This window comes from Peromyscus maniculatus, chromosome 18 (assembly GCF_049852395.1).
Source record: "Peromyscus maniculatus bairdii isolate BWxNUB_F1_BW_parent chromosome 18, HU_Pman_BW_mat_3.1, whole genome shotgun sequence".
In the NCBI taxonomy this organism is placed as follows: domain Eukaryota; kingdom Metazoa; phylum Chordata; class Mammalia; order Rodentia; family Cricetidae; genus Peromyscus; species Peromyscus maniculatus.
Window position 1 is genome coordinate 7,970,682 of NC_134869.1, and position 13,573 is coordinate 7,984,254.

At 43.2% G+C, this 13,573-nt stretch overlaps 1 protein-coding gene across 1 annotated transcript in view; it reads left to right on the forward strand.

Moving 5' to 3' along the window:
• Nucleotides 1–232: 232 nt before the first annotated feature.
• LOC143269235 (protocadherin Fat 4-like) overlaps nt 233–13,573 on the forward strand; it is a 31,525-nt gene continuing 18,184 nt past the window's right edge. Inside the window, exon 1 of the mRNA XM_076554298.1 lies at nt 233–2,048. Coding sequence (XP_076410413.1) covers nt 372–2,048 — 1,677 coding nt within the window. The 5' untranslated portion in view covers nt 233–371. The remainder of the gene's footprint in view (nt 2,049–13,573) is intronic.

The window sequence follows — 13,573 nt, forward strand, 5'->3', positions numbered from 1 at the left end:
ATCACAGATGGGAATACTGGGGATGCCTTTGGCATATTCCCAGATGGCCAGTTGTACATCAAAAGTGAATTGGACCGTGAACTTCAGGAGAGATATGTGTTATTGGTTGTTGCCTCTGACCGGGCAGTGGAACCCCTAAGTGCTACTGTGAATGTCACTGTGATTTTAGAAGATGTGAATGACATTACACATTCTACTTCGAAGAGGAGCAGAGGGCTGGGTCATTCGTAGGCAAGGTCAGTGTGGTGGACAAAGACTTCGGGCCTAATGGGGAAGTAAGGTATGCTTTTGAGGTGGCACAGCCTGATTTTGAGTTGCATGCTGTCACTGGGGAACTCACCAACACTCACAAGTTTGACAGGGAGTCACTCATGAGGAGGCGGGGGACAGCAGTCTTCAGCTTCACAGTGATAGCCACAGATCAGGGCCTCTCTCAGCCTCTCAAGGACCAGGCCACCGTGCATGTCTACATGAAGGACATCAATGACAATGCCCCCAAGTTTCTAAAAGACTTTTACCAAGCTACCGTGTCAGAGACGGCGACCAATCTGACCCAGGTCTTACGGGTGTCTGCCTCCGACGTGGATGAAGGAAATAACGGCCTCATTCACTACTCTATCCTCAAAGGAAACGAAGAAAGACAGTTCACCGTAGACAAGTTCTCTGGTCAGGTGACTCTTGTAGGTAAGTTAGACTATGAGGCGACCCCGGCCTATTCCCTCCTCATCCAGGCAGTGGATTCAGGGGCCATCTCCCTCAACTCAACCTGTACTCTAAGTATTGACATTTTGGATGAAAATGACAACACACCCTCGTTCCCAAAGTCAACACTATTTGTGGATGTCTTGGAAAACATGAGGACTGGTGAACTGGTGTCCTCTGTTACTGCCACTGATTCTGACTCGGGTGTCAATGCAGACTTACACTACACCATCACAGGATCAAACAACCATGGGACCTTTAGTATTAGCCCAAACACTGGGAGTATCTTTCTTGCCAAGAAGTTGGACTTTGAGACACAGTCTCTATATAAATTAAACATCACAGCAAAAGACCAAGGGCGACCTCCTCGGTCATCCACAATGTCAGTGGTGATTCATGTGAGGGACTTCAATGACAACCCCCCAAGCTTTCCTCCGGGAGACATTTTTAAGTCTATAGTGGAGAACATCCCTCTTGGTACATCTGTCATTTCTGTGACAGCGCATGACCCAGATGCGGATATCAATGGGCAGCTGTCTTACGCCATCATTCAACAGATGCCCCGAGGCAACCACTTCAGCATAGATGAAGTCAAAGGAACCATCTACACCAGTGCTGAGATCGACCGGGAATTTGCCAATCTCTTTGAGTTAACAGTGAAAGCCAACGACCAAGCTGTGCCGATAGAAACTAGGAGGTATGCTTTGAAAAATGTGACCATTTTGGTGACAGACCTCAATGACAATGTCCCGATGTTTATATCACAAAATGCCCTGGCTGCAGACCCGTCAGCCATGATTGGTTCTGTCTTGACTACCATCATGGCTGCAGACCCTGATGAAGGCGCTAATGGTGAGGTGGAGTATGAAATAGTCAATGGAGACACAGAAACCTTCACTGTGGATCGCTACAGTGGAGACCTTCGTGTGGCTTCTGCATTAGTGCCTTCACAGCTCATCTACAACCTCATAGTATCAGCCACAGACCTGGGCCCAGAGAGGAGGAAGTCAACCACGGAATTGACCGTCATCCTCCAGGGCCTCGATGGGCCGGTTTTCACACAGAACAAATACATAACCATCTTGAAGGAAGGGGAGCCCATTGTTACCAATGTCATATCCATAGAAGCAGCTAGCCCCAGAGGGTCAGAAGCTCCAGTGGAATATTACATCGTTTCTGTTCACTGTGAAGAAAAGACTGTTGGACGTCTCTTTACCATTGGACGGCAGACTGGTGTCATTCAAACTGCAGCCATTTTGGACCGGGAGCAGGGAGCATGTCTCTACCTGGTGGATGTTTATGCCATAGAGAAGTCATCTGCCTTTCCCAGGACACAGAGAGCAGAGGTGAGAGCTTGGATTCCTTTATTATCTGCTCTGGGTGGGCTTTTTCTAAATGTCTTTGTCGTTGTGATTACTCTCTATGATTTAACTGTGTTTTCATGGCTGTGTTTATAAACAGGGACAACTTAGAAATCATTGTCACACACTGACAGTTTCAGAAAATTGCAGCTATAATCCAGGTTACAATAAATAATGAACTTTTTTAAAATAATGAATGTTCCTTAATTGCAACCATGAGTGTAAGGTTACTGACAGAGCACTTGCCATTTGCAGAAGTAATTAAAGCCCATTTGTGTGAGCAGAGGCACTGTACTCACATAGATCTCTCTCAGTAAGGAAATCCTGTTCTAAGGTGAAGAGTTTTGCTAGATCTCTGAGTGGGTTAGATTTCTGAGCTGGGTTGTGCTGGAGCCTGCGTGGCACTTTACATCAGGACGGCATTGACCTCCCCATCCTCAGCAAGCTTGGCAGATTCTTTATAGACAGTGAGTAATCTCAATGTGGTGAGCCAAGTTTGTGGAGATTCCTGATTTCTTCTGCCTGAGAAGCTTACAAACTACCTCCTGGCAAGGAGCAAATGCTTCTCTTTCTTCCTACACTGACTCAGGTAGCTGTGAACAGTTAGATCTGAAGTTCCACTCCGACTCTTGGGATGAAAGTGTGCTGTTATGCGATGATGCAGGCGCTTGTCCTGTCTCCGGGTGGGAAAGGCTACTCTGGGCACAAATCAGTCCCACGCCCATCCCCCAGAAGGCGCAGGCTGGATTGTGGCCTCCACCCATCTTACTATCCCTGATTGACATCTTCTCCGTTAGGCTCCTCCCTTTCTGGGCTGTGTGAAAGTCGCCAAGAACTGATTCGGCTATCTTCTAGAATGCTTGATGCATGTTTTCTGAGTCCTCCCTCCTGCTTCCCACTCCCCTCAGAGATGTCCTAGCTTCTGCCCCTCAGCCAAAAACTCAAAAGATCAAGTGTGGTTTCTGATGCCTGGCAGAGGTCCAAACACAACGCGGTGGTGAAATGGGGTCTGCTATGTTTATTTGCTTGCTTTCTCCTCGGGGAGACCAAGGATGCTTTCATTTTGAGGGCTTGTTTTTATTGTTATCTTTTGAAATTCTTTGTGATTATTTATTTTTTCTGATCGCTAGCTGTTGCATCCTATGGACGGGATCAGAGGGCATTAGTGCTCATTAGAAATATAATTCCCAATGGTGATGTCATTGTAAATGGATTTCAATTTTTCCTTGCACGCCTTTGCCCGAGAGGCTTCAGAGTTAAATTGTCTCCTTATGTCTGCTGACTTCTTCAGCGATCTCAACATCAGAGGTCTTTGGCTTAGATCTGGTCATGATTTATGACTAAATCATTATTTGATTTGAGCTTATTCCATCTTCCACTTTCTTCTCTGCAGTTATTTCTGAGATGAACAGCTTTGATTAGTTTGAACACCAAAATATTTACTGAAGGCTGGCAATTAAGTCTCTCTGGATAATGGCTGAATTTGTTAAGCAGATGACCTGATTAGGTGTTTATTTCACTCAACTGCTTTTATTAGAGGAGTGCAGAGCATTGGAAGGAATGCTCATGGGTGCCATTAGAAGATCTATTACGCCTGTGATTTATCCATTCAGTAGGGGAAGATTGGCTTGCCATAAATGTGCCGGACAGTGATGTCTCTGAAACAGGCATGAAGACTAAAAATAATTATTATTACAAATAACTTTTGTTAGGAAGGGGAGCAATATGCCCACTATGTCTTTACTCTAACCTCAGTTAATATCAGTATGAAACATATTCTTTCAGACCTCCAGGGTCCTCTGTATTGACAAACCAAGGGAGAATTGATCTGAAGACTTGTGTGTGTGTGTGTACCTGTATGACTGTACATGTTTCTCTCTCTCTTGTATACACACACACACACACACACACACACACAGAGAGAGAGAGAGACAGAGACAGAGACAGAGACAGAGAGACAGAGACAGAGATGGAGAGACAGAGACAGAGAGAGACACAGAGACAGAGAGAGAGAGAGAGAGCACACTCGCCCATGGATCAGGATACCCTCAGTATACTAAAGTGCAGAAATTGTAAACCAACTTTGAGTTCCCAAGTTACAGCCACTCCTGAAATTTAAAGCAAATATTTTATTTGTTATGCTCAAAGAATACTGAAAGTAGTAGTTTGGAGGTAAAATTTTATGTTATTCTTTGTTGTGTTTTTCCAATATGTAAAGTAAGCTAGTTTTTTTTTTTTTTTTAAATTTTGCTCAGTTGGTTTACTATTATTCTGCTATGAGAAGACATAAAGCATCGACAGCAAAGGTGACTTGTACATTGTTCCATTCCAGGTTCAGACTTTTGAGTGTATTTGAAAGCATGCATTTGTCTGACCTGATAGGTGTCTGGGCTGCTTGCTCGGCACCCAGGCCAGTGTCACAACGTCAGGCATTCTGTTTGATGAGAGGGTTGGACGATTGGCCTGCATTCTTTTGGGATGCGCATGAGAGATGTACCTTTGGTATTGCTCACTCTGGACACTTGCCCAAAGGACACAGTCTCTCAATCTGCCTTCCAAAGCTAAAGCTTGACAGGGCAGGAATGACTCCAAAGGCTGTCTTCTGTAATATGGCAATTAATTAATGAATTCTAATTAAAATTTAGAAATCTGTTTTATTTGCACACTTGCAGTGTAGAGCCTCAGTTAGAACTCATGATGACCAGGGACTTGGTTATATTGATCCTTTTTATTTCAGAGTCTCATTTATTACCCAGCATGCAGTAGGTGCTGCAAACTTCTTACGCTGAGTAACATGGTAGACGAACCAAGATCAGAACACAGCTCCCCCTTCGAGGAGTGAGTCCAAGAAAACCCATCAGTTGAATAAGGACAGAGAGTACTAATTACTTCTGCTCTACAAATGAAGTGAGAATTGTCAGAAACTGGAAAGAACAGAGGGAATAAAGGGTGGTCTGACACAGGGTGACTGTGTGAGTGGACCGGGGACTGCACCCGACCAGGGTCACATCTGCTGCTTTCCAGGACACTGGCCTCTGGATCCCCCTATGTTCCTCTGGAACTCCCCAAGGGCCTCCTGGGGTGTGCCTTAACTAGTTTTCTTTTTTAGTTGTGGTGACTTGCATGAGAAATGGCCCCCACAGGCTCCTGTACTTTGGAAATTTTAGGAGGTAGAGCTTTGGTAGAAGAGTCTTTGGGGAAGGCTTACAGAGTTTGTAGCCCTGACCCACTTCTAGTTTCCATCTCCACTTCCTGTTTGCAGTAGAGATGTAATCTCTCAGCTTGCTGCTCCTGTGGCTTGCTGCCATGCCTGTCCATCACAGTGCACTTTGATCCCTCTACTCCATAAGCCAAGGCAGACGCTTTTGTCTGTAAGTTGCTTTCAGTCTTGGTATTATATCTCAGGCACAGAGAAGTAACTGAGGTGCTAGTTTTACCAAAGCAACAGAAAAATAGAGGATACTGGCTTGTTAACATCACATGGGACATGATGTTCTTTTTTGTCTAAAGATGCTACATGTTCAAACTTGAAAATCTGAAGTAATGATATCTTGAATTTAAAAACTCTCTTTGGCTCATGACTTACAGAATACACTAGGCATCTCAAACCTTTTTTTTCCTGGTAGACTTCACAGTGGTGTTTTGTTTTGTTTTATTTTTCAGTTAAAATATCTGAGATTACTACATTCTCAAATGGGTAGGTTGAGTAGAGTACTGGAAAAGCATTTTGGTTTGGTCCTGACAGGTAATTATTGATTTTACCAACCCAGGAAGGACATTGCCTTGGGACTTACTCGCAACACATCAGGATATTGATCAGCAGATGTACCTGTGTAGTTATGTGAAAATCTATGGTCTGTGCTGCCTTCCAAGTGGGTCTTTGCCTATTTAAGATGTATCTGTCAGCTGTTTGTAATTCAGAAAATACTGGTATAAATGATGGAGATTCTCTCAGACAGGATTTTTTTTGGTAGTTGAAATTTCATAAATTTCAAATATGCTTGTTTTAAATGATGGATAAATGAAGGTTCTGAAGAATATGTTTGTATGTGTATGAGTGTGTTTATGTGTGTGTATGCATGTATGTGTATGTGCATAAGTGTGTTTATATGTGTGATAGTGTGTGATTTATGTATGTATGTATGTGTATGCATGTATGTATGCTTATGCATGTATGTATGTGTGTGCATGTATGTATATGTCTTTATATGTATGCATGCATGTATGTGTGTATGTATGTTTATTATGATGTAGTCAAACCTTGCTGCTCTGTCACTTTGTTAAGTAACACAATTATTTTGTTATGAGAGTCCATAGCTCACACCTCCTTTACATGTCTCACAAATACTCTGTATCATCAGCAGTTGTGGTTGCCTTGCAGTGTATTAAGTCTCTTGAAATATGTTCCTCTTAACGGCAGTGGTGTAGTTGTGACCCAAATCTGACCATCTCCCCTCCAAGTACACCAGATTGTGAATCCCACTGTACTCTTGTCTTACGCCATCAACTCTCAGGTCTGAGTGAGGCACACAGATCATTTGGCATCACCATGTGCTTGGTGAGTTCACTCAGCCGCACACCCTCAAGGCTCATCCTTGGACTGCAGATTTCAGGTCTCACTGTTCTGACAACCATGTAGTATCACTGTACATGTGTCATGTGCACCTTACCCACTTATCTCCTGATGCTCTTCTCTCTTTAATGTTAGTGCCATGGGTTACAGTAACCCATCACTAGATGTGTCCAGACAGAGGAAATGCAGACCTGGGAGAGACAAGTCCATGTCCTTGTTGACTGAGCACTGTATAGCAGCCAGGATACAAAGCCAATCAGCCCCTGTGAGCATCCATTCTAATTGGAATGGAGTGTCATTGGAGTGGAGTATCATAGCCTGGGGTCATGATTGCCTGGAGCTCTTCGATGTTAAACTTTCTTTACAGACTCAGCCATCTATCTGTGCATCTTCTTCTGTAACTGTCAGGTCTTCTGCCCACAATTTAACTCTGTTGCTCAACTTGATGCTATTGATATGTTTCAATTCCTCTTATATTTTCATCACTAACCCCTGTCAGATCCATCCTTTGTGGCTGTTTTCTAACTGACATCTTTCTCTCACTGTGTTGGTTGTTTCTGTGATTCTGAAGCTTTCTTAGTCTGATTTGTATTTGCCTATTTTTTATTTTATTCCATTATCTGTATTGTTAAGCTTTTAATAAAAAAATGCGCAATCACTGGTTTGGAAAGAAGTGCACCAGTGCACCGGGGGAAGTGATTTATCCTAATGTTCATCTTGAGGTCTGGCCTTTCGTCTTCAGTCCATTTTAACAAGGAATGAAGGTCTCGTGTGATTCATACTGCATATGAACAAGGCTTCCCCCGGCACCATCCAGTGACGACTTGTCCTTCCCCATGGTGTGTTCTCGCGGATATTTGTTACTGCACGTCAGTCCACCAGCAGCCTGTGACTTTGTCTCTGCACTTGCTGTTCTCTTTCAGCGATATATGTGCATCTGTTTTTATGGTGACACATGACATTTGGCTTTCAGAAAACTCTTTCCATGTATTGACTCTCAACTCCCCGGGGATTATTAAAAATTATTCACAATTCAAAGTTTCACTTATTAGTTCAAATCTTACCACTAACATCGTCAGTTCTTTTGCCTGAAGTGCCAGGCTCCCTTCGTTCATTATACAAGTGAGCAGCTTCTTTCAGTGGCTCTTTGTGGTGGAAATGCGCTTCCCCAGACAGTGGCTTCTGAGGCTCATGGCACAGTCAGACAGTCCTTATCTGGGTGCAGAGCACCGAGTCTCTGTGCATGTGTAATCCCATGTAACACAGAACACTGATAAGACACTGAGACACAATTGATAATTGTACTGTATTCTAAAGAACATTTTTCAATTTTTAGTGAGACTAGCATTCAGGTTTACTGTGGGTACTGGTGTGAACCTGATGTTTACCTCTGACCCCACACAGGTGAGAATATCCAGATAAACATCTATGTACATGGTTGGACTGTGTTTAATTAAGACTAGAAGGAGCTTTAGCAATTGGATAATTTATTAATTTTCACAAGAAAGCCATACTGATTACCAAGAGAAGATGGAAATGCTGGGTGCTAGACAGTAAGTTAAAAAATGATTTTATTTCAGGCAGTTTAGAATTAGAGCTGGTTCGTGTTAGACGAGATGGCTGAATTTGCTGGGCATGGACCTGCCGAAGAACTAAGGCAGCTAGACAGTGTATTAATGGGGGAGGTGTAACAGTCCGGCTTTTCTGAATTTTAGTGACTGACAGATGTAGAATCCTAATTCAGGACAGGATAATTGGCAAATGACTGAGGCCAATGTAGATTTGAATGTTCCTTAAAGTTCCATAAAATAGAATATGATATTTCCATATTTGCAGAGTCATTTCAAGACAAAGGTTCTCTGTGTAGTTCTGGCTGTTCTGGAACTCACTCTGAATACCAGGTTGGCCTAGAACTTTTCAAGATCTGCCTGCCTCTGCCTCCTGGGTGCTGGGATTAAAGGTGTGCGCCATGACCACCCATGATGGTATTTCCTAATGCCAGACTTTCAGTAGTCTGTATAAGAGCATCCCACAGAAGGAGAGTGGGATACAGAAGACAAGGGGAAATTAATTATTACATCAATATCCATTATAAGATAGACACACATGAGACAGAAGGTTGATTTAGTAGGTTAAAGTCCTTGCTCCTTACCCCATAACCTGAATTAGATCCCATGGATGGTAAAGAGAACCAGCTCCAAGCTTATCTTCTGACTCCTACACACACTGTGGCTCCCCCAACTAATAATAATAATTCAATAATAACAATGATAATACATATGTAATGATCTATTAGCAATATGCTCCTACTGTACTAAGGGTGGACTCCCCCCCTCCACACATGACAGATTAGACAATGAAGTCAATGTGGAAAAATAGGGATCTGATTGGCAGATAATTTGCATAAGGCCAAAACCTGGCTCTAGATCTTCTTTACAAATTTAAGAAACACTGAGTGAAAATCAAAGAAGTTTCTGGTTTAAGGAGATGTCGGGAGCCACTTAGGAACATGCTGGTGTGACTGCAGCATAGGCATTAGTTCCCAGCAGCTCTCACCCCTGCTACTTGTTTTAAGAATGACATATTCTTTCTCACTTTTGTAGACAGAGGATTCTAACTGTGTAAAGCATTTCCGTTGTTCTAAAGGTTTCCACACCAATGAAGGAGAAAAGTGACAGGGTTGCACCTGGGTGCTGCTCCAGGGCCAGGGATGCAGGGATCTGACAGTCTTGCTAAGGGCAATTGTTCATCATAACCTCTTCCGGTCTTATTAAACTCGAGCAGGAGTGACTTCTGTGCTTCTGGTTTACACACTCAGTTTTCAAAAGGAATTACTTGTTTTTATTTTACATCTGTAAGTATCTTGCCTCCACATATGTGTTTGCAAAAAGTGCATGTGGTACATATGGAGGCCAGAGAGGGTAAAAGATCCCCTAGATCAGGAGTTATAGGTGATTGTGAACCTCCATGAGGAACCTGGGGGCTGACCAAAGGTTCTCTGTGAGAGTAGCAAGTAACAGCTAAGCCACCTCTGCAGGCCTAGGACTCCGTACACGTTTTTATTAGATTATATTTACTCGTGTGTGTGTGTGTGTGTGTGTGTGTGTGTGTGTATCTGTCTCTGTCTCTTTCTCTTTCTGTCTCTCTCTCTCCATCCATATGTATCTCTGTCTGTATATCAGTGGGCAATTTTCAGGTGTCACTCACTCCTTTTTCTTTACATCATGTGGGTTCCAAGTATTGAATTCAGGTCACTAGTCTTGGCAACAAATACCTTTACCCACTGAGACATCTCAATGTCTGCTGACTCATTTCTTAAATGTCCTTTTCAGAACACACTTTGAACAAGTTGTTTATACTGCCCGCTTGTGTTCTGTCTACCTCCAATGTCATTCCTACCAGACCTGAACAATGAACGAGCTCTGATGAAATTGTTCTCACCTAGGCGGCCATGATGGCCACACCATTCATCACGTTGGCATTGCAGATGCTTGTCGTATTTAAGCTCCTCAAAGTCTATAGCCCTAGTCATTCACGTCTGTCAAATGTCTCGTCACTCAGCTTCCATGTCACTGAAACCTGTGACTCTTTATTTTTTAGACTAGCTCCCCACTCCCAGCTTCTCTCCCTCTTCCCACACCATGAACATGGTAAATTATGGAAGTGAAATTCTGGTAGCCAGTTTGTGGGAAGAGATTCCCAGGGGCTTTCCTGGGGGAATTCTCTCTCTGTACCTTGAGAAGCTCCTGTCAGTGTTTTTCAGTGGCTCTCCAGACTGTCGCAGGGAACCTGACTAAGGGGCATTTCAGGAAAACTGTAGCTTAACCTACAGGGGATCGTTTCTTCTTTGGAAAGCATTAGGCAGTGATTAAAATACTTGATATTGTCTCTAGTCATCTGTGGCCGAGATTGTCTCTACTCATTAAGAAATCGGAACCGCTAGAGCTGTAAGCGATCAGAACCACTGAAGAGAGGATACTGCTTTAGAGATGGGACATGGTTTCAAACGTTACAAGTGAGTTAGAATGACTGTGGCATCCACTCATCCCCTGGAGAACGTCTGACTACACGGGCAGTCACAGGATAGAGAAGGGGGCTGAGGACGGGAGCGAGGCCCAGGCTTTGAGTGCTACAAGGACTTTGCAGCCTCATTTGGAGAAGATAGCAAGATGAGCAGTGATTGGCAGTCTGCTGACATGACAGATGTCAGTGGCAGAGATGTCACGGAGTGGAAATTACCCACTTCCCAGCCTCCGCCAAGGGCTGACCCCAAGCTTCAGCCTGAGACTCCAGCAGGGCCTATGAGCCTCACAAAGACGTCTCAAATGAACACTGAGTTGAACTTGAAGATGGAAGTTTGGCCGTGGAAATTCGCCTCACAGACAATACTTCTCATCCCCTCTCCCCACTCCATGAAACTGTCACGGTTCCAAACAGATCGCTGCTCCCAATACATCATTTACACTAAAAAAATGGTTGTAACCGCTTTGTACATGATAACACCTCTGAATTTTCCAGAGAATCCTCAGAAATTTACTTCATTTCATGTTCTGGAGAAGCTGTATGTCTTTAAATTTAAAAGTATATTAAATATTGTCCTGATTATTTTAAATTTATAGCAATTTTCAGATTTGTGACATTTTTACTAGAGGTAGTATATAAAATGAGGCCCGTACTTTATCCGTTGCTTTAATGATAGTTTTAAGTGTGATTATGTCAAACTGTGTAATAGTGGAGCTTTGAACCATAATTGCCACTAAATGTTACTGAACTGCTTCTGTTTCTCTGTCAGAGTGATTGTTTTTCCTCAGTAGGAGCCACTCAGAGTCCTGCTATTGCTACAAAAAGTTGAGTCATTGTCTATTTTTTAAGATAGTGTATTAAATCACCCACTAAAACCATTAAAATAGCTGCTCATGTTTGTGTCTATGTGGGCCAGGGCTGCCAGTGTTGCAAAGCCAGCTTACTGTTTTATTACTCTGCATAATAAAAGACAGAAGTTATCTTTCCATTCGGGTCGGAATTAGTTGGAAGTAAGTAATGAATTGTTAGTGTCCTGAGCCCAGGGCCGGGCAAACTGAGAGCACCACTTGACCTCTGACTTACTGAGAAATGAAGGATGTGGGAGAGGAGTTTTTCTTTGTGGGCTAAGATAGCTTTGGACAGGAGGGTCAATCTGGCTTTCCAAGAACTTGGGTCAAACCAGCACAGATGGCTGATGCAATAGAAATGGCCATCCCTGTGTCCTCTGCTCTGTGTATAAGCACAGACAGCTGATGCAATAGAGATGGCCATCCCTGTGTCCTCTGCTCTGTGTATAAGCACAGACAGCTGATGCGATAGAGGTGGCCATCCCTGTGTCCTCTGCTCTGCGTATCTGTGGGAGTCCATCGATGCCTTTATACCCATGAAGAATATTTGTCACCGAGCATCCAAGATACACATTAGACACACTAAATAGATCCTCTTTGTCTAAGAACGGTGGTGAACGCTGGATTGGGGGGTGGTGCTGGGGGTGAGCTGTAGCAGCACAGGGAAGAGTGATTGTGTGGGACCGGACTTTGGCACACTTGCTTGGGGTTAACTTCATCGCGTTACACACTTACTTCTTAGGGCATTTGATCCTCCTATCTTAGAGATTGTCTGAAGGAGACACCCCAAGCAGACCCCTGGAGGTCACCAGCCAGGCTTCCTAGCCTCCTAACTCCAGTCTAAATATGAAAGTCTATCTCAAAAACTCAAAAGTGGATAGCAACTGAGAAACAAAGCTGAAATTGACCTCTGATCTCCACACCTCTTAAATATGAATGGGCACCCATAAACACACACACACACACACACACACACACACACACACACACACACACAAATGAAAAGTATTTTTAAAAAGTGCTCTAAACACATTCTTATTGGTTGATATAACATGAGACAAAGACAAAATGTAAATAACTGGAGAAATAAAACCCAATTTAAATTTTATCTTTTTAAATTTGGGATTTCCTAAAGTCAATTTTTTCATTCTCCATTAATGAACTTGATATACATTTCAATTTTTTTGTGGGGGGGCTCTCTATTGTTTTTGATATTAGGTACGGAGGCACACTGCATGGTAAAGTTTTATAGTCAGCAGAATTTGAGGTTTATTTCTTTATGTATTTTATATATACATGAGTACTCTGTTTTCACATACATCTACGTGCCCCAAGAGGGCTTTGGATCCCATTATAGATAGTTCTAAGCCACCATATGGTTGCTGGGATTTGAACTCATGAACTTCTAGGGGAGCAATCAGTTCTCTTAACCTTTGAGCCATCTCTCCAGTTTCCTGGTGAACATATTTAAAAATGAGAGTAGCTTGTTCAAAGCCCTACCTGCCGCGGGAACTTCAGGCTGAAGCCCAGGCTCTTTGAGCCTTGTGCCTTTGTCTGATTAAGGGAGGACAGTGCAGCCTTTTGTGAGGCTTGGGAGGGGAAGGTGCTGCGCATAGCACTATAGACTGGGCTTGAAGGTTGCTGGGCCCACAGTTGAGGCTCCTGCATTCGACTATTTACTCCTTGTGTGGTCCAGAAGGCAGTGATTTCACAAAAATGTAAACAACTACTGGTCAAGGAAATAGCTACTGTTCACAAGGGGATGGTGGCGACACGTCTAAAGACACTGTGTGGACGGGAATAAACCGAGCATTTAAATGTAAGGGAATTAGTAAGGATGCACATCAGAGCACCTCCGTGGGGATTTTCTTCATTACTTGAAATCTAGCACACACACACACACACACACACACACACACACACACACACACACACACAAATAAAATTTAAACAACAGCAAATGTCCAGTGAGCTAGAAGGAATAGCTCAGAACAGAAAGGATTTTAACTAAGAGAGGGAAATGACTCCTGGTTTTGAAATATTATTTTTTGCAGACATTTACTTTA